Source organism: Staurois parvus, unplaced genomic scaffold (genome assembly GCF_062004578.1).
Source record: "Staurois parvus isolate SC_StPar_1 unplaced genomic scaffold, SC_StPar_1.0 ptg001713l, whole genome shotgun sequence".
In the NCBI taxonomy this organism is placed as follows: domain Eukaryota; kingdom Metazoa; phylum Chordata; class Amphibia; order Anura; family Ranidae; genus Staurois; species Staurois parvus.
The window spans coordinates 86,783-107,507 of NW_028319509.1; the positions used below are offsets into that span (position 1 = coordinate 86,783).

At 48.7% G+C, this 20,725-nt stretch overlaps 1 protein-coding gene across 1 annotated transcript in view; it reads left to right on the forward strand.

Moving 5' to 3' along the window:
- The first annotated feature begins 10,898 nt into the window (after positions 1-10,898).
- LOC149434671 (cytosolic acyl coenzyme A thioester hydrolase-like) overlaps positions 10,899-20,725 on the forward strand; it is a 38,960-nt gene continuing 29,133 nt past the window's right edge. Inside the window, exon 1 of the mRNA XM_089663540.1 lies at positions 10,899-11,016. Coding sequence (XP_089519666.1) covers positions 10,970-11,016 — 47 coding nt within the window. The 5' untranslated portion in view covers positions 10,899-10,969. The remainder of the gene's footprint in view (positions 11,017-20,725) is intronic.

Here is a 20,725-nt window from a genome sequence, read left to right on the forward strand (position 1 = left end):
TGTGCTGGGAACACCCAATGCAACGCGCTCCCAACAGAAAGACAGGTACACATATTAGCGGCCCCACAGAAAAAAAAAAAGCTCAGTTCTGTGAGGCCGCTAATTTTCATGTGGTCGGCGTCAGGGGGTAAAGACCCCAGAAGTTCACACAGATGTGCTCAGCTCCTCAAACTGAACTCCACCCACAAAACCTTTTATTGAAATATATTCCTCCATAGCCATAAAGGATATACAGTTGCAAGAAAAAGTATGTGAACCCCTTAGGATTACGTGGAGTTTTGCATGAATTGGGCATAAAATGTGCTCCGAACGTCATCTAAGTCACAACAATAGAAGAACACAGTCTGCTGAACATAATACTATACAAACATTAGATGTTGCCATGGTTTAATTGCACATAACATGTAAACATTCACACTGCAGGGAGGAAAAAGTATGTGAAGCCCTAGCTTAATGACTTCTCCCAGAGCTAATTGGAGCCAGGAGTGAGCCAACCTTGACTCCAATCAGTGTGATGATATTGGATGTGTTGCTGACAGCTGTCCTGCCCTTAAAAAACACACGCCTGTTTTGGGTTTACTGGTTTCAAGAAGCACTGTCTGATGTGAACCATGCCTCGCAGAAAAGAGCTCTCAGAAGACCTACGATCAAGAATTGTTGATTTGCATGAAGCTGGAAAGGGTTACAAAAGTATCTCCTTGAGCCTTGATGTTCATGTGTCCACGGTAAGACAGACTGTCTACAAATGGAGAGCGTTTAGCACTGTTGTTACTCTCCCTAGGCGTTGTCGTCCTGTAAAAATGACTGCAAGAGCACAGCGCAGAATGCTGCATGAGGTAAGGAAGAATCCCAGAGTGTCAGCTAAAGACCTACAGAAATCTCTGGCACATGCTAACATTTTTGTTGACACATCTACAATAAGGAAAACATTAAACAAGAATGGAGTACATGGGAGGACACCACGGAGGAAGCCATTGCTGTCCAAAAAGAATATTGCAGCACGTTTGAAGTTTGCAAAAGAGCACCTGGATTTTTCACAGCACTACTGGCAAAATATACTGTGGTCAGATGAAACCAAGATTGAGTTGTTTGGGAAGAACACACAACACTATGTGTGGATAAAAAAGGCACAGCACACCAACATCAAAACCTCATCCCCACTGTGAAACATGGCGGAGGGAGCATCATGGTTTGGGGCTGCTTTGCTGCCTCAGGGCCTGGATGGATTGTTGTCATTGATATGAAAATGAATTCCACAGTTTATCAAGACATTTTTCAGGAAAACGTAAGAAAATCTGTCCGCCAACTGAAGCTCCGCAGAGGATGGGTGATGCAACAGGACAATGACCCAAAGCATACAAGTAATTCAACAAAACAATGGCTGCAACAGCACAGAATACGCCTTCTGGAGTGGCCCAGTCAGAGTCCTGACCTCAACCCGATTGAAATGCTGTGGCATGACCTTAAGAGAGCGATTTACACCAGACATCCCAAGAATATTGCTACACTGAAACAGTTTTGTGAAGAGGAGTGGTCCAAAATGACTCCAGATCGTTGTGCAGGTCTGATCTGCAACTACAGGAAACGTTTGGTTGAGGTTATTGCTGCCAAAGGAGGGTCAACTAGTTATTAAGTCCAAAGGTTCACATACTTTTTCCTCCCTGCACTGTGAATGTTTACATGTTATGTGCAATTAAACCATGGCAACATCTAATGTTTGTGTAGTATTATGTTCAGCAGACTGTATTCTTCTATTGTTGTGACTTAGATGACATTCAGAGCACATTTTATGCCCAATTCATGCAAAACTCCACGTAATCCCAAGGGGTTCACATACTTTTTCTTGCAACTGTACATCTACTTTGTGAGCAGCAAATACCTTTGCAGACCCAGATATTACCTTGTAAAAGTAGCAGTGACATCATCACCGTTCTGTACATAGCCTGTGCACAGTGCAGAGCTGTGGGCGGGGCCATCAGGCTCCACCCACTTTAGAAGCCTACAGGAGGGGGTGGAGACAAGACCAGTCACTTTGCACAAGGAGAAAGGCAGAGCTGTAGAAGGAGCCAGCAGGCTCCACCCACTATAGGAGGGGACGGAGACAAGACCGGTCACCCTGCACGAGGAGAAAGGGCAGAGATGTGAGAGGGGCCAGCAGGCTCCACCCACTATAGGAGGGGACGGAGACAAGACCGGTCACCCTGCACAAGGAGAAAGGGCAGAGCTGTGGGAGGGGCCAGTAAGCTCCACCCACTATAGGAGGGGACGGAGACAAGACCGGTCACCCTGCACAAGGAAAAAGGGCAGAGCTGTAGGAGGGGCCAGTAAGCTCCACCCACTATAGGAGGGGACGGAGACAAGACTGGTCACCCTGCACAAGGAGAAAGAGCAGAGATGTGAGAGGGGCTAGTAGGCTCCACCCACTACAGGAGGGGGTGGAGACAAAATCAGTCACCCTCCATAAGGAGAAAGGATAGAGCTGTGGGAGGGGCCTAGCAAGCTCCACCCACTACAGGAAAACTACAAAAGGGGACCCAGACAAGACCAGTCAGCTTGCACAAGGAGAGACAGCTAAACTGTGGGAGGGGCCCGGCAGGCTCTTTGTGTGATTGGCTCACTGATTTTTGCAGAAGTCATCACTAAGTGGGAATGGGAGCGACTTATTAATGATCAATCAGCTGCTGCACCTGCAGGGCTCTAATGAGGAAAGTGGCGGGGTCTGCATCCCTTTAGACGGGATTTCCCTTTTGAGTAAATCACCAAAAATTAGATTTTTGTTGCAGGGGAGGTCAGATTTTGGGGCATTCCCTGCAACAAAAATGTCATTTTTGGTGAGCTACTCCCAATAGTAAACAACGTCTAAATCAGTGTTTCTCAACTCCAGTCCTCATGGACCCCCAACAGGTCATGTTTTCAGGATTTCCCTCAGATGAAACAGCTGTGGTAATTACTAAGGCAGTGAAACTGATCAAATCACCTGTGCAAAATAATGGAAATCCTGAAAACATGACCTGTTGGGGGTCCATGAGGACTGGAGTTGAGAAACACTGGTCTAAAGGGATGCAGACCCCGCCACTTTCCTCATTAGAGCCCTGCAGGTGCAGCAGATGATTGATGATGATAAAGTCGCTCTCATTCACATTCCCTCTGCACATGGACACAGAGAAACAAACAGATATTTCTTCAGAATGACAAAAGGTAGGAAACTGCTATAAAGTTTGTGAAAATCCCTGCAATGTGCATAGATCACCCGAAGGGGGGGGTTCTCAACAAAAGTGGAGTTACCCTTTAAGTTTCCCATTCCCATCGGTCCACGCCCCCTTTAGCTGCTTGCATTGAACACACACGGGTCTCCATCTGTTTGATTCAATGTCATCCGTTTCTTCTCATTGGATGGGATCCTATAGGATGAATACTGGGTGACAACGCTGTACAGCTCACCGTATAATTGATTGTAGAATCCACATGCGATTTGCTTCTTTGCATATTGCGGGAGACGCTTTGCGCACATCGTATCGCCATATCCCTGACTGCAGCTCCCATCCCTACAAGTCCCCCCCCCCCTGGTATCGCTATCCTATACCTTCCTATCTTCTCACTTTCCACTGCACGGCCGGCGATGGGAATCTGCATGAGCAGTAATGAGCCGACAGCGTTGTCTGTGACCTAGATAGAGGCGCAGAGTCAGTTGTCATATAAAGAAAAGCAACTAACGGTGGGAGGGACTTATAGGGGGCGTGGTTAAATAACACCTGAGCTTGCTGGCTGCATACATGGTGCACACAAAGCTGCATCACGTGTAACTGCGCATAATGCATCCGTGGGTGTACTTACCTGCTCTGTGCACACGGCGGCCCTGAACCCCCTCTTCTAGGGTCCCCAGCTTTTGGCTCCTCTTCTAGGAAGTCCATTATAGGAAGTTGCTTCCCATGGGGGCGCACCTATGGGCTTACTCCCCAGCCGGGCTGCGTGCATCCATAGACAAGCTCGTCCCCACCCCTGCTCTCTCTTTACTGGATTTGATTGACAGCAGTGGGAGTTCAGGAGTATGTAATGCCCAGTGTGTGGGGCTCAGGAGTATGTAACGCCCAGGCGTGGGGCTCAGGAGTATGTAACGCCCAGAGTGTGGGGCTCAGGAGTATGTAACACCCAGAGTGTGGGGCTCAGGAGTATGTAACAACCAGGCGTGGGGCTCAGGAGTATGTAACACCCAGTGTGTGGGGCTCAGGAGTATGTAACGCCCAGGCATGGGGCTCAGGAGTATGTAACGCCCAGAGTGTGGGGCTCAGGAGTATGTAACGCCCAGAGTGTGGGGCTCAGGAGTATGTAACGCCCAGCGTGTGGGGCTCAGGAGTATGTAACGCCCAGAGTGTGGGGCTCAGGAGTATGTAACGCCCAGAGTGTGGGGCTCAGGAGTATGTAACGCCCAAAGAGGGGGATTTAGGAGTATATAATGCCCATTGTGCAGGGCTCTGGAGTATGTAACACTCAGCGCGTGGGGCTCAGGAGTATGTAACACCCAGAGAATGGGGCTCAGGAGTATGTAACACCCAAAGAGGGGGATTTAGGAGTATATAATGCCCAGTGTGCAGGGCTGTGGAGTATGTAATGCCCAGAGTGTGGGGCTCAGGAGTATGTGACGCCCAGCGTATGGGGCTCAGGAATATGTAACGCCCAGAGTGTGGGGCTCAGGAGTATGTAACACCCAAAGAGGGGGATTTAGGAGTATATAATGCCCATTGTGCAGGGCTTTGGAGTATGTAACACTCAGCGCGTGGGGCTCAGGAGTATGTAACACCCAAAGAGGGGGATTTAGGAGTATATAATGCCCAGTGTGCAGGGCTCAGGAGTATGTAACACTCAGCGCGTGGGGCTCAGGAGTATGTAACACCCAGAGTGTGGGGCTCAGGAGTATGTAACACCCAAAGAGGGGGATTTAGGAGTATATAATGCCCAGTGTGCAGGGCTCAGGAGTATGTAACGCCCAGAGCATGGGGCTCAGGAGTATGTAACACTCAGAGAAGGAGATTTAGGAGTATAAAAAGCCCAGTGTGCAGGACTCAGGAGTATGTAACACCCACAGTGAAAGGCACAGGATTATGCAATACCTAGAGTGCAAGGCTCGGGAGTAGGTAACACCCAGTGGGCTTGCTCCCCAGCAGGGCTGCATGCATCCATAGACACGCTCGGCCCCACCCCTGCTCCCTCTTTACTGGATTTGATTGACAGAAGGGGGTATCTGCAGTATGTAATGTCGGGTCCTGACAAAGCTGAGCAAGATACGCCCATTGGCAAATCGCGTTGACATCACATGTCAGTGATGTCACGGCTGGCCGCGCACATCGGCTCAAGGCACCTTGTTTCGGGCGGTGATACGAGGAACCATGCTACTTCCCAGTGCAGACCTCTTACAGGCGGTGCACACTTCTGGAGGCAGGGCTCTGCCTACAGGTGTCCTGACATGGCGGCTGCCATACGGACTCCCAGCATGGAACTCTCTATCCAAGGAAGGGTCACTGTACTTCCAACTGGTGAAGCAGGTGGTGAGTTGCACACTTCACTCACACCTGGACGATACGGTGCATTTTCCCGAAGGCAGGGCTCTGCCTATAGTAGTCTTGACATGGCAGCTGCCAAACAGACTCCCCCTAAGGCCAGCCATTCGTGTCGAAAATCGGCCTAAAAATAATCGGACGATTTTCGCTCTGTTAGTGGGGTCGATAGCACCGGCCGATTTTCGTGGTTCCTTCCCTTTTCGAAGATTGGGCATGTTGGAAAATTTGTGAAAAACAAGTGATTTTTCGTCTCAATGAAGGTCATATTGTACGATCATTTTTTCCCGAAAAGAGTATGCGCATGAGCCGTGACCTGGAAGGAAAGGAAGTTTCACCTGTTATATGGGGTGAACTTTATAACTCGGTTGGCCGATTTTCGAATCAATGATGGCGCCATCGGATTACCGAGCAAACGACGTTTCCGATTTTCAGACGAAAAATTGTTCAGAATTCAAATCGTGTATGGCCTGCATAAGGGACTATCCATCCCAGGAAGGGTGACTATACATTTTATTTGTCGAGCTGGTGGTGAGTTCTACATCCCTTCTGTGACGGGCGCAGCGTCAGACCCCAGACTTTCTCCCCAAACTCGTGACTGAAGGACTAGCCAATCTAAAACCGCGATGTCACGTGCGTAACAATGCCACGCCCAGCTGCACCCTGCACAAAGATTTTCCAGCTAATGGACTACAATCTGTGTACCTGCAGCCTGGACGCGATTTTTACTGGGTCAGGTTAATTACGCAATTAACCCTTCACACTGCCACCACCTCCTTTTTGTACAGAGAAAGAGGAAACTCGGCAATATCAGCAATACACTAGGATGATTGGTTAATCGTCGGTATCCCGCTATCTCCACAGACAGGTTATACAGAGGGTTAAACACTCATAGTAGCGCTCTTCAGCGGCAGGGATTCGTAAGTCACATTCAGGAGCTATAGAAACAGTTCAACGCTTTCAGAAAGTAAAATTTATTACTAAAAGGTCAAAAGGGTGCAGTAGAAATATTTACAGAAAAAAGATGTAACCAAAATATATATATATATATATATATATATATATATATAAACATACAGAGCACAACAGCACAGCAAACAGATAACAGAAAGAAGTTTAAAGGGTTAAAGTACTTGCCAATCAGCCTTGGGTTAAGCAGTTTCAAGTCTTATGAGCTCCAGGATGATTTGCTTTCTTGTCTCTACTGCAAGTTTCGTTGGGACATGGCAGGAGATTCTGCTTTCTTTCAGTCTGCTAGATATCAAAACGCAGACGGTCCTCACTTCTCTGTCTACACACGAAGCATAACAGCTTCTTTTTCTACACAAAATCAACTGGTATCTTCCTACAACGGACAAGCCAATTACCTTATTTGGTAAGAGGATTGTACAGACAGCCCCTTAGCAAGGTACTCTGAACGCATTCATGCGGGAGGGGGAATGAGGGGATAACATGAAGACTTCTTAACGCAGTGAGAGCCATGCCTGGCTCTTGTATGCACGATTGTGACACCTCCTATATCTGGATGACACTACCAAAGGATACGCCATACCCATTGATCCTTTGTGGATCTTACATGACTATCACCGTATATTACATACTGAAGTCACATATGTCCATCTCAGCGTTCGGCCGAGGTGGCCATGTTTAATTTTGGCTGAGTCCAGTGCCATATCTGCCACCACTTTGACACGTATCTGCATATTGACTCTGCTTACCAATATCTATTACTAGGAACTCATTTATCAAGCGACAGTCCCCAAATCTGGGGTTCACATTCGGTGACAGAATCAGATCACATCTGTCCCAGTATGACGTCTTCTATTGTTCTTATAGCGCTGATACTGAATACTCATTTCTATTCACATATATCCTCGTCCCGGTGGTGCTCCCCGATGTGCTCTACTGTCCAGGCAGAAGATGATTCAGTCCTTGCCTCTGCAGCATATTTCGTATTTGGCCTAGCCATGATTTTATTTGTTGTGTTTAGGTTGTAATGTATTGTCATTGATGGAGGTGATGGCTGTCATGTGGGCGTTACTCTAATGTTTCATATTGCTATTGTGCTGATAAAAGCATTATATGACTACAGGTATGTGTATCACATTGTCCTTCATGTGACCGCTTCTTCTTCCGTGAACACACCGTTCACATGTTTCTTTTTACAATGAGGAGGGTACGATGAGGAGGATACGATAAGGAGAATACAATGAGGAGGATATGATGAGGAGGGTACGATGAGGAGGATACGATGAGGAGGATACGATGAGGAGGGTACGATGAGGAGGGTACGATGAGGAGGGTACGATGAGGAGGGTACGATGAGGAGGGTACAATGAGGAGGGTACGATAAGGAGAATACGATGAGGAGGATACGATAAGGAGAATACAATGAGGAGGATATGATGAGGAGGGTACGATGAGGAGGGTACGATGAGGAGGCTACAATGAGGAGGGTGCAGTGAGGAGGATACAATGAGGAGGATACGATAAGGAGAATACAATGAGGAGGTTTACGATGAGGAGGGTATGATGAGGAGGGTACGATGAAGTGGGTACAATGAGGAGGGTACAATGAGGAGGATACGATAAGGATAATACGATGAGGAGGATACGATGAGGAGGGTACGATGAAGTGGGTACAATGAGGAAGTCACAATGAGGAGGGTACAATGAGAAGGGCACAACAAGGAGAATTCAATGAGGAGGGTACAATGAGGAGGATACAATGAGGAGGGTACGATGAGGAGGGTACGATGAGGAAGGTACGATGAGGAGAGTACAATGAGGAGGATACAATGAGGAGGGTACAATGAGGAGGGTACGATGAGGAGGGTACGATGAGGAGGATACAATGAGGAGGGTACAATGAGGAGGATACAATGAGGAGGGTACAATGAGGAGGGTACAATGAGGAGGATACAATGAGGAGAGTACAATGAGGAAGATACAATGAGGAGGGTACAATGAGTAGGGTACGATGAGGAGGATACAATGAGTACAATGAGGAGGGAACAATGAGGAGGATACAATGAGGAGAGTACAATGAGCATTGTACAATGAGGAGGATACAATGAGCAGGGTACAATGAGGAAGATACAATGAGGAGAATACAATGAGGAGGGTACAATGAGGAGGATACAATGAGGAGGGTACAATGAGGAGAGTACAATGAGGAGGGTACAATGAGGAGGATACAATGAGGAGGGTACAATGAGGAGGGTACGATGAGGAGGGTACGATGAGGAGGATACAATGAGGAGGATACAATGAGGAGAATACAATGAGGAGGATACGATGAGGAGGGTATGATGAGGAGGGTACGATGAAGTGGGTACAATGAGGAGGGTACAATGAGGAGGATACGATAAGGATAATACGATGAGGAGGATACGATGAGGAGGGTACGATGAAGTGGGTACAATGAGGAAGTCACAATGAGGAGGGTACAATGAGAAGGGCATAACAAGGAGAATTCAATGAGGAGGGTACAATGAGGAGGATACAATGAGGAGGGTTCGATGAGGAGGGTACGATGAGGAAGGTACGATGAGGAGAGTACAATGAGGAGGATACAATGAGGAGGGTACAATGAGGAGGGTACAATGAGGAGGGTACGATGAGGAGGGTACGATGAGGAGGATACAATGAGGAGGGTACAATGAGGAGGATACAATGAGGAGGGTACAATGAGGAGGGTACAATGAGGAGGATACAATGAGGAGAGTACAATGAGGAAGATACAATGAGGAGGGTACAATGAGTAGGGTACGATGAGGAGGGAACAATGAGGAGGGAACAATGAGGAGGGAACAATGAGGAGGGAACAATGAGGAGGATACAATGAGGAGAGTACAATGAGCATTGTACAATGAGGAGGATACAATGAGGAGGGAACAATGAGGAGGATACAATGAGGAGAGTACAATGAGCATTGTACAATGAGGAGGATACAATGAGCAGGGTACAATGAGGAAGATACAATGAGGAGAATACAATGAGGAGGGTACAATGAGGAGGATACAATGAGGAGGGTACAATGAGGAGGATACAATGAGGAGGGTACAATGAGTAGGGTACGATGAGGAGGATACAATGAGTACAATGAGGAGGGAACAATGAGGAGAGTACAATGAGCAGGGTACAATGAGGAGGATACAATGAGGAAGATACAATGAGGAGAATACAATGAGGAGGGTACAATGAGGAGGGTACAATGAGGAGGTTACAATGAGGAGGTTACAATGAGGAGGTTACAATGAGGAGGTTACAATGAGGAGGTTACAATGAGGAGGATACAATGAGGAGGGTACGATGAGGAGGGTATGATGAGGAGGATACAATGAGGAGGATACAATGAGGAGGATAGAATAAGCAGTATTTGATGAAGAGGATACAATGAGGATACAATGAGGAGGGTACAATTAGGATACAATGAGGAGGGTACAATGAGGCGGATGCAATGAGGAGGGTACAATGAGGGTACAATGAGGAGAATTCAATGAGGATACAATGAGGTGGGTACAATGAGGAGGATGCAATGAGGAGAATAGGATGAGGAGGATACAATGAGGAGGATACAATGAGGAGGATACAATGAGGAGAATAGGATGAGGAGGATACAATGAGGATACAATGAGGAGAATAGGATGAGGAGGATACAATGAGGAGAATAGGATGAGGAGGATACAATGAGGATACAATGAGGAGAATAGGATGAGGAGGATACAATGAGGAGAATAGGATGAGGAGGGTACGATGAGGAGGGTACAATGAGGAGGATACAATGAGGAGAATAGGATGAGGAGGATACAATGAGGAGAATAGGATGAGGAGGGTACGATGAGGAGGGTACAATGAGGAGGGTACAATGAGAAGACAAATTCCCTGAAGAGGTGATTTTTCAGGAATTGTCTAAGGTGGCCAGAGTAGGATACAGTTGGTCAGGTTGGGGTAGGGAGTTCCAGAGGATGGGGGAGACTGTGGAGAAGTCCTGGAGGCATGCATGGGAGGAGGAGACAAGAGGGCTGGGGAGCAGGAGGTGTTGGGATATTTGGTGATGTAGCTCGGGGCAGAGTTGTGGATGAATAAGATACAATGAAAGGGTACAAACCTGCACCCCCATCTGTATGTACAATTGATCTGATATTGATCGACACTCCCCATCGATTATAATCGGATACAATACATCTGATATTGATCGATACTCCTCATCGATTATAATCGGATACAATTGTATCTTTGCTGACAGTTTTGCAGTTTTGTGAATTAACCTGTGTGGGCGGAGCCAGCCCTTGCAGTTGTCACAGGGGGCGTGCCCACTCATTCAGTGGCATTAGGTGGGAGGAGCCGGCTGGTGTCACCCCTCCCCTCCCGCCCGGTAGCACACCCGGTATTCCTCCATCCTCAGGCCGGAGATGTCTCAGCACAAGGAGCCCGCCGCCTCCGCCATCCAGATCAGCAGGTGAGCGCTCACCTATACCGGAGAGATGGCACCCTGCACGTGGCTGGACTGACACCCGGAATGACGTCATCCGTGACTGTGCAGAAAGAGGCCGGGAGGGCTGGGGGTCCCATGGGGGAGGGGGATGCTGGAAGAGGAGGGATGCTGGTGGATTGAGGGGGAAATGCAGTACTGGAGGTCCCTTGGGGGGAGGGGTGATGCTGGAGGAGGAAGGGTGCTGATAGATTGGGGGGAATGCAGTACTGTGGTCCCTTGGGGGGGTGCTGGTGGATTGGGGGTGTGTGCAGTACTGGGGGTCCCTTGGGGGGGGTGCAGTACTGGGGGTCCTTTGGGAGAGGAGGAGTGGTGCTGGTGGATTGGGGGGGTGTGCAGTACTGGGGGTCTCTTGGGGGGGGGAGTTCAGTACTGGGGGTCCCTTGGGGGAGGAGGAGGGGTGCTGGTGGATTGGGGGGGTGCAGTACTGGGGGTCCCTTGGGGGGAGGGGTGATGCTGGAGGAGGAGGGTTGCTGGTTTATTGGGGGGGGAGTGCAGTACTGGGGCTCCCTTGGGGGGAGGGGTGGTCCTGGAGGAGGAGGGGTGCTGGTGGATTAGTGGGGAGGAGTGCAGTACTGGGGGTCCCCCGGGGGGGGGGGGTTGATGCTGGAGAAGGAGGGGTGTTGGTGATGGGGGGGGGGGGGAGGAGTGCAGTAATGGGGGTGGATTGGGTAGAGGAGTGCTTGAGATCCCAGGGGAAGTTTGGCTGAGGGTCCTTGTGACAAGGAGAGTTCTGCTGGGGGGTCCCCATGGAAGAGGAAAAGGGTGTTTGGGGCCTCTGGGGAAGAAGGGGGGGTGAGGAGAGTAGTGCTGAGAGTCCCTGTGACAAAGAGAGGAGTGGGGGGGGGCAGGGGGTCCTTGCAGGAGAAGGGTGCTGGGAGACTCTTGGAAGTGCTGAGAGTCCCTGTGGCAAGGGGAGGAGTGGGGGGGCTGTGCCGAGGGTCTATGAAGGGGGAGAGGCTAGGTGCTGAGGGTGCCCAGGAGAAAAGTGCTGTGGGCCCCTGGAGAGAAGGGATGCTGAGTGTTCCTAGGGGAAGGGAGGAGTGCTAGGGATCCCCAGGAAGGCAGTGCGGTGGGGGTCCCAGGGGAGAGGACTAGAGGTTATGAAGGGGGGTTGGTGGTCCCAGGGGGTCCTGCAGTGTGTGTGTGTGTGTGTGGGGGGGGGGTGCTTGGCTTATCCTCATACAGAGAACACTGCATGTAATCTCTAATAATGATGGTAATGTGTCAGTGCAAAGCATCATGGGTGTTTGGTTCTGTAGAAGTATGACAACGGGGAGGTTAGTGGGCGTCGTGATGGCAGGGTTGTCAGTGGGCATCATGTGATGGCAGGGGTGTCAGTGGGTGTCATGTGATGGCAGGGGTGTCATGTGATGGCAGGGGTGTCAGTGGGTGTCATGTGGTGGCAGGGGTGTCAGTGGGTGTCATGTGACAGCGATCATTCAAGTGACAGATATTTATAAATATTGAAACATAATTGCACGATTGTTTATCGATGATTTGTTTGTTTTGTGATTCCTCTGTTTATGGCGATGGTGCTGCCGGTGTTCTCCTTTAACTCTTTCATAGAATAGCCCAGATACTCCCCTTCAAATGTCGCAGCGTCAGGGCGCGTCTGTGAACCGATTCTCCCACCGATACGATTTCCCGTTGTTTTTCTGATGGATTTCCTTCATTCAGTGAACCGTTTTTATCAATTCCTCGCTCATGTCTTTTGTTATGTGCAGACAAATGTGTACAAATATAGAGGAGAGCGTTCTTGGTAATTTTACACCTATGGGGGGCGGTATTAATAAAGCAGCTGCTGTGACTTTCACCAAGTTCACTGGTGGTGAATAATGAAGGGTGAATATGCCCGGGCTCAATTCGATAAGAACTCCACGGATCTTGTTTCTGTCAAATCTGTCCGTTTGTCAAACCTGAACTTCGAGGGGGATGTCATTGAAGTCTTCAGGGGTCCAATGTGATGGAATTCTGTCTGTTGTCAGGCCTGATGCTCACAGTTGCTGCAGCGGTCATTAGCTTGGTATCGTGTTTTGTTTTTTTGTGTGTTTATTTTTTTTGTTTTGTTTTTGTGTGCTTTGTTTTTTTTTTGTTTGTTTTTTTTTCAGCTGGCTCCCAGCTATCTAGTAAAAGTGATCCGGGCCGCTGTAGAGGAGCCTGATCACCGTTAGTCTTCGCTCACTCCGAATCCGACTTTTGAAATTGTGCAACTTCTTTTGAAATTGCACAATTTCAAAGTCGGATGCCGGTGCGGCTTGGCAGACATCTGTGTGACTTCATGCACAAATGTCTATGGAAGCCGCAACGGAACTTGCAAAAAGTATGAACTACGTTCAAAATCGCTGTGACTCCGACGGAGTTGGAAACGTACCGATTGCTTCCATTGCGGAAAATAGGGTGCGACTTGTCATGCGATTTGAAACTAGTGAATCACATGACAAGTCGCACCAGTGTGACCGGGGACTTGCGGCAGCGCAGAGGTGGAGCCCGAGGAGCAGGAGAGCCGGAGTCCAGGACGGTGAGGAACATGTTCTCTGATCTGCTTTGCAGGCGACCAGAAGCAGCTCTGAGCATTTCCATGTTTGGAGGTGTCCGAATTGCGGCAGAAATGCTGAGTATCCGCCATCGTCCCCTCATGGGGGGTTTATCTCCATTGTGATCGCAATTATGTTACATAAAATATTAGTAAGTGTAAGTTATAAAAAAAAAATGTATAAGTGACCCCGTTGTGCCCATGTCAGTGGCAACGTTTCGTGTGTTGTGCTGCCCGCCGCGGGGTCTGGGAGAGCGGATATAGTGAATGCGGGGTCCGGGGAGAGCGGATATAGTGAATGCGGGGTCCGGGGAGAGCGGATATAGTGAATGCGGGGTCCGGGGAGAGCGGATATAGTGAATGCGGGGTCCGGGGAGAGCGGATATAGTGAATGTGGGGTCCGGGGAGAGCGGATATAGTGAATGCGGGGTCCGGGGAGAGCGGATATAGTGAATGCGGGGTCCGGGGAGACTGGATATAGTGAATGTGGGGTCCGGGGAGAGCGGATATAGTGAATGCGGGGTCCGGGGAGAGCGGGTATAGTGAATGCGGGGAGGGAGGGGGGGGGGTGAAAGTGTCCGGACTTGAAGTGGTTAATATGTGTAAAACCTTTTTAATGTCTCCATCACACGTTGTAATGTGGAGTGACGGCTGCAGGTGGCGGCACAGGTACACGCTACGTGTTCTCAGCTGGAACATATCGGAGGAGAACACGCATGGCCGGCTTCACACGCATGGCCGGCTGTTCGGTTATACTGCAATGCATGGCAAGACAACGACTGCAGTGTGCTGCATTGCACTGACCTTTGTGTTTGAATGCACAATTCAATGCAGCTGCATTGCAGACCATCGGGAAGAGCGGTTGTGTTGCAGCTTTGGAAAAAATAGTGCATGTGTGATTATATATATATATATGTATAATATTTTTTTTTTGGTCTGATGGGGTGTCTTTGTACATAAGTGGTGCTGCCTTAAAGGCCAAACCCACCATAAAAAAAAACAAATGCGTTTATTGCAGGAAAGACGGTGTTTGTCTTTTTGCACCAGAGCCTGCAAAGCATTGCCCTGCAGTGCATCAGAGGATAGCAGGTATGAGAGATGGTCAGAGACTGCAGACGTGATGCAGGAGATGGTCAGAGACTGCAGACGTGATGCAGGAGATGGTCAGAGACTGCAGACGCGATGCAGGAGATGGTCAGAGACTGCAGACGCGATGCAGGAGATGGTCAGAGACTGCAGACGCGATGCAGGAGATGGTCAGAGACTGCAGACGCGACGCAGGAGATGGTCAGAGACTGCAGACGCGACGCAGGAGCTGGTCAGAGACTGCAGACGCGACGCAGGAGCTGGTCAGAGACTGCAGACGCGACGCAGGAGCTGGTCAGAGACTGCAGACGCGACGCAGGAGCTGGTCAGAGACTGCAGACGCGACGCAGGAGCTGGTCAGAGGCTGCAGACGCGACGCAGGAGCTGGTCAGAGGCTGCAGACGCGACGCAGGAGCTGGTCAGAGGCTGCAGACGCGACGCAGGAGCTGGTCAGAGGCTGCAGACGCGACGCAGGAGCTGGTCAGAGGCTGCAGACGCGACGCAGGAGCTGGTCAGAGGCTGCAGACGCGACGCAGGAGCTGGTCAGAGGCTGCAGACGCGACGCAGGAGCTGGTCAGAGGCTGCAGACGCGACGCAGGAGCTGGTCAGAGGCTGCAGACGCGACGCAGGAGCTGGTCAGAGGCTGCTGACATACTGCAGGAATGGGACATGCTCCAGGAGGCAGACAGACTAGAGACACGTTACATGCTAGACTTGACTGCTATTAATCAAAGCTATAACATGGCTATAGAGAAACGCAGATTAGTGTCTGCAGGGGCCCAGAGGGCCACACAAATTGCCAAAGGGCCACAAGTGGCCCTGGCCTGCAGGTTGAGCACCAAGGCTCTAACTGCTATTTTGCCTGGATAACTTGTTCTGTGAAAGGAAACTGAAATACATCAGACTTGCTGGCAGGATCACCAGGAGAAAATCCAGGAAAAATGCCTGGGAACATAAAAGAAAAGTAATGCAGCCACCACACCTCAGAGCTGCAATGAAACACATTTTAGTTTTTGGGTTTAATACCACTTTAAGCCTGTTATTCCCTGCCAGCCGGGTGTGAGCTTTGGGAAGATTTGGGATGGGAGAGGCTTCCGTAGCTCAGAAGGTTCTGGGAGGAGCCAGGTCTGCGAGGAGACGCGTCCTCGGGTGACCGGAGGTTGGGAGAAAAGTTCAGGTTGTAGAGTAAGTTCTCCTCCATGGATCTCCTCTGCGGAGATCCCGGTATTCTCCTCCTCTGTTCACTGGATACAATGTAGGTGTCACTGGATACTTTGTTGCCACTGTAATCTCTGAAGGTCATCAGAGGAACTTCCAGTGTTTACATAACAAATGGCAGTTACTTCTTCATATTGGGGTACAATATAGCGGGGGGGGGGGGGGGGGGGAAACCATTGTCAAGTTTTTCTGCTGCTGTGAGTTTAAGCCCGGGTTCACACTGATGCGGAATTTGCAGCGTTTTCAGTGCGAATTACGCACCGCATCACAATCGCACCCCATTCATGCGAACCGCTGCGGGTGTGTATGTAACTTAACACCCTGAAAACGGTCCGCAAAACGTGGTTTGATGTGCAGAATTGGATCGCATAGGTGTGAATACCCGTGTGATCCGATATTAGTGTGGAGCAAAAAAAAAGGGTCCTGCACCTTTTTGATGCGATTTAGAGCCATACAAAATGTACGTATCCAATCGCATCGCACACAATTTGTATGTGATTTGCAGAGGAATGCGGTGCGGTTACTGCTTGAATCCCATGCGATAAACCGCATATACAGTTGTCTTGAAAATACTAGCCGTCAGACATCACTAACTGGATCAATCACTGTTTTTGGTGGAAATGATATTTCTACATGGCAAATAATTTCCTAGCAGGTGTAGTAGAGTCATAGAAATCCAACAGACCCAACAGTCATGACATGCATGCTGCTGATTCTGTGTCATTGAATCACTCATTGAAAGGGGCGTGTTCAAAATAATAGCCGTGTGGAGTTCTATTAGTGAGGTCATTCATTCTTTGATAAACAGGTGGCAATTATTGCCCTTATTTAAGGAAGGAAGGCAGCAAATGTTGGACATGCTGGTTACAGTGCATTTCTCTCTGAAATTCTGAGGAAAATGGGTCGTTCCAGACATTGTTCAGAAGAACAGCGTACCTTGATTAAAAAGTGGATTGGAGGGGAAAACATATAAAGAAGTGCAGAAAATGATCGGCTGCTCAGCTAAAATGATGGCAAATGCTTTAAAATGGCCACCAAAACCTGAAAGACGTGGAAGAAAGCGAAAAACTACCATTGGAATGGATAGAAGAATAGCCGACATGGGGCGGACTCAGCCAACAATCAGCTCCAGGAAGATGAAAGAAGGTGTGACGTTCCCTGTGAGGACTGTTACAATTAGAAGACGCCGATGTGAAGCCAAACTATCTGCAAGAAGTCCCCGCAAAGTCCCACTATTGGGAAAAAGACGTGTGCTGAAGAGGTTACAATCTGCCAAAGAGCACATTGACCGGCCTAAAGAGAAATGGCGCAACATTTTGTGGACTGATGGAAGTAAGATTGTTCTTTTTGGGTCTAGTGGGCGGAGACAGTTTGTCAGACGACCCCCAAACACTGAATTCAAGCCACAGGACACTGTGAAGACCGTGAAGCATGGTGGTGCAAGCATCATGATATGGGGATGTTTCTCATACTACGGTGTTGGGCCTATTTATTGCATACCAGGGATCATGGATCAGTTTGAATCCATCAGAATACTTGAAGAGGTCATGCTGCCTTATGCTGAAGAGGAAATGCCCTTGAAATGGGTGTTCCAACAAGACAACGACCCCAAACACACCAGTAAACGTGCAACATCTTGGTTCCAGACCAACAAGATGGACGTTATGGAGTGGCCAGCCCAATCCCCGGATCTTCATCCAATAGAAAACTTGTGGGGTGACATCAAAAATGCCGTTTCTGAGGCCAAACCAAGAAATCGAGAAGAACTGTGGAATGTGGTCCAATCATCCTGGGCTGGAATACCTGATCACAGGGGCCAGAAGTTGGGTGACTCCATGCAACACAGATGTACAGCAGTTCTCAGAAACAGTGCGACTACAACCAAATATTCATGAAGCCATTCAAAGGAAAGCAAAATCTTCAAACATTTCTCAGTTTATATAGTGAATGTTGGAGTTTGTAAAGAAGAATACAAACATTTTTTTTTTTTTTGAACCGTCTAATATTCACTTTTCTTCCATTTTTTTAGAGGAACAACACAAATTTGATGTATTTTTCTTCATGTTGTGATTTGGAATAGAATGTGTCGTGTTCCCAATGCATTTGTGTGGATGGAAATAAAAGCTATTAGAAGGATTTGCAGCTTTATTCACTTTTTTCAACACACTGCTATTATTTTGAACACAACTGTATGTGAACCCGAGCTGTATTAGGCTCCATTCACACTTTTGGGGTCCAAATTTGCATGACAAGTTCCACCCCATCTTTCCCAATGAGTACTGTTCATATTTGTGCAACTTCAAGTCTCAGCAACTTGAAAGTAGTCCCTGCACTACTTTGCTCCGACTTTCATGCGATTTGAGGGCCATAGACTTCAATGCAAAACCTCCAAAGTCGCAATTGAATGATATAAATGCGACTTGCGTGCGACTTTTGTAGAGCACAAAGCATCATCCTTAGTCAAAGCCAAAGTTGCAATGAAAATCTTGAGATTTTGAAGTTGCATGCGTGTGAATGGAGCCTTGGCCCTGTAGCACACTGAATGCGACTTTGAAACCGCGCTGTTCAAGTAGCGTGATTTCAAAGCTGCAGATCAGCGCGATTTGTACTTCTGATTTCAACTTCATTTAACAGAAGTCAATGCAAGACGCAAAGAAATAGGAATGTTGGCCAAGGAGAAGTAAAGAGGATGCAAATCATCCTCCGGGGCACAGGAAAGGTATGCAGATGACCTCTTCGATTACAGGTACCCATTCACATACAGCAGGGGTCTCCAAACTATCTACACAAAGGGCCAGTTTACTGTCCTTCAGACTTTTGTGGGGCCAGACTGTGGCCAGTGGGAATAAAAAAAAGAAAAAAAGTCCCAATGTCAGTGGGAAATTACAATGCCCCCATCTTTGGTGTCAGTGGGAGGAATAGTGCCCCATCATTGGTGTCAGTGGGAGGAATAGTGCCCCATCATTGGTGTCAGTGGGAGGAATAGTGCCCCATCATTGGTGTCAGTGGGAGGAATAGTGCCCCATCATTGGTGTCAGTGGGAGGAATAGCGCCCCATCATTGGTGTCAGTGGGAGGAATAGTGCCCCGTCATTGGTGTCAGTGGGAGGAATAGCGCCCCGTCATTGGTGTCAGTGGGAGGAATAGTGCCCCGTCATTGGTGTCAGTGGGAGGAATAGTGCCCCGTCATTGGTGTCAGTGGGAGGAATAGTGCCCCGTCATTGGTGTCAGTGGGAGGAATAGTGCCCCGTCATTGGTGTCAGTGGGAGGAATAGTGCCCCGTCATTGGTGTCAGTGGGAGGAATAGTGCCCCGTCATTGGTGTCAGTGGGAGGAATAGTGCCCCGTCATTGGTGTCAGTGGGAGGAATAGTGCCCCGTCATTGGTGTCAGTGGGAGGAATAGTGCCCCGTCATTGGTGTCAGTGGGAGGAATAGTGCCCCGTCATTGGTGTCAGTGGGAGGAATAGTGCCCCGTCATTGGTGTCAGTGGGAGGAATAGTGCCCCGTCATTGGTGTCAGTGGGAGGAATAGTGCCCCGTCATTGGTGTCAGTGGGAGGAATAGTGCCCCGTCATTGGTGTCAGAGGGAGGAATAGTGCCCCGTCATTGGTGTCAGTGGGAGGAATAGTGCCCCGTCATTGGTGTCAGTGGGAGGAATAGTGCCCCGTCATTGGTGTCAGTGGGAGGAATAGTGCCCCGTCATTGGTGTCAGTGGGAGGAATAGTGCCCCGTCATTGGTGTCAGTGGGAGGAATAGTGTCCCTTCATTGGTGTCAGTGGGAGGAATAGTGCCCCATCATTGGTGTCCGTGGGAGGAATTGCGCCCCATCATTGGGGTCAATGGGGGGGTGGGGGGGTTTATCCCCCATTGTTGGTGTCGGTGGATAAAATAGTGCCCTGAGGGCCGAATAAAATCAAGCAAAGGGCCGCATCTGGCCCCCAGGCTGCCGTTTGGAGACCACTGGCATACAGTATCCTTTTGCTGACAGGGCCACTTGTATGGGATATACAGTCATGGCCGAAATTGTTGGCACCCTTGATATTTTTCCTGAAAATCAAGTATTTCACACAAAAAAGGTATTGCATTAACACATGTTTTGCTATACACATGTTTATTCCCTTTGTATGTATTGGAACAAATATAAAACAGAGGCAGAAAAGCAAATATGACATAATGTCACACAAAACCCCAAAAATGGGCTGGACAAAAGTATTGGCACCCTTAACTTAATATTTGGTTGCACACCCTTTGGAAAACATAACTGAAATCAGTCGCTTCCTATAACCATCAATAAGCTTCTGACACCTCTCACCCGGAATTTTGGACCACTCTTCCTTTGCAAACAGCTCCAGGTCTCTCTTATTGGAAGGACACCTTTTCCCAACAGCAATTTTAAGATCTCTCCACAGGTGTTCAATGGGATTTAGATCTGGGCTCATTGCTGGCCACTTCAGAACTCTCCAGCGCTTCTTTGCCATCCATTTCTGAGTGCTTTTTGACGTATGTTTGGGGTCATTGTCCTGCTGGAAGACCCAGGATCTTGGACGCAAACCCAGCTTTCTGACACTGGGCCCTACAGTGCGACCCAAAATCCTTTGGTAATCCTCAGATTTCATGATGCCTTGCACACAGTCAAGGCACCCAGTGCCAGAGGCAGCAAAACAACCCCAAAACATCATTGAACCTCCACCATATTTTACCGTAGGTACTGTGTTTTGTTCTTTGTAGGCCTCATTCCGTTTTCGGTAAACAGTAGAATGATGTGCTTTACCGAAAAGCTCTATCTTGGTCTCATCTGTCCACAAGACGTTTTCCCAGAAGGCTTTTGGCTTACTCAA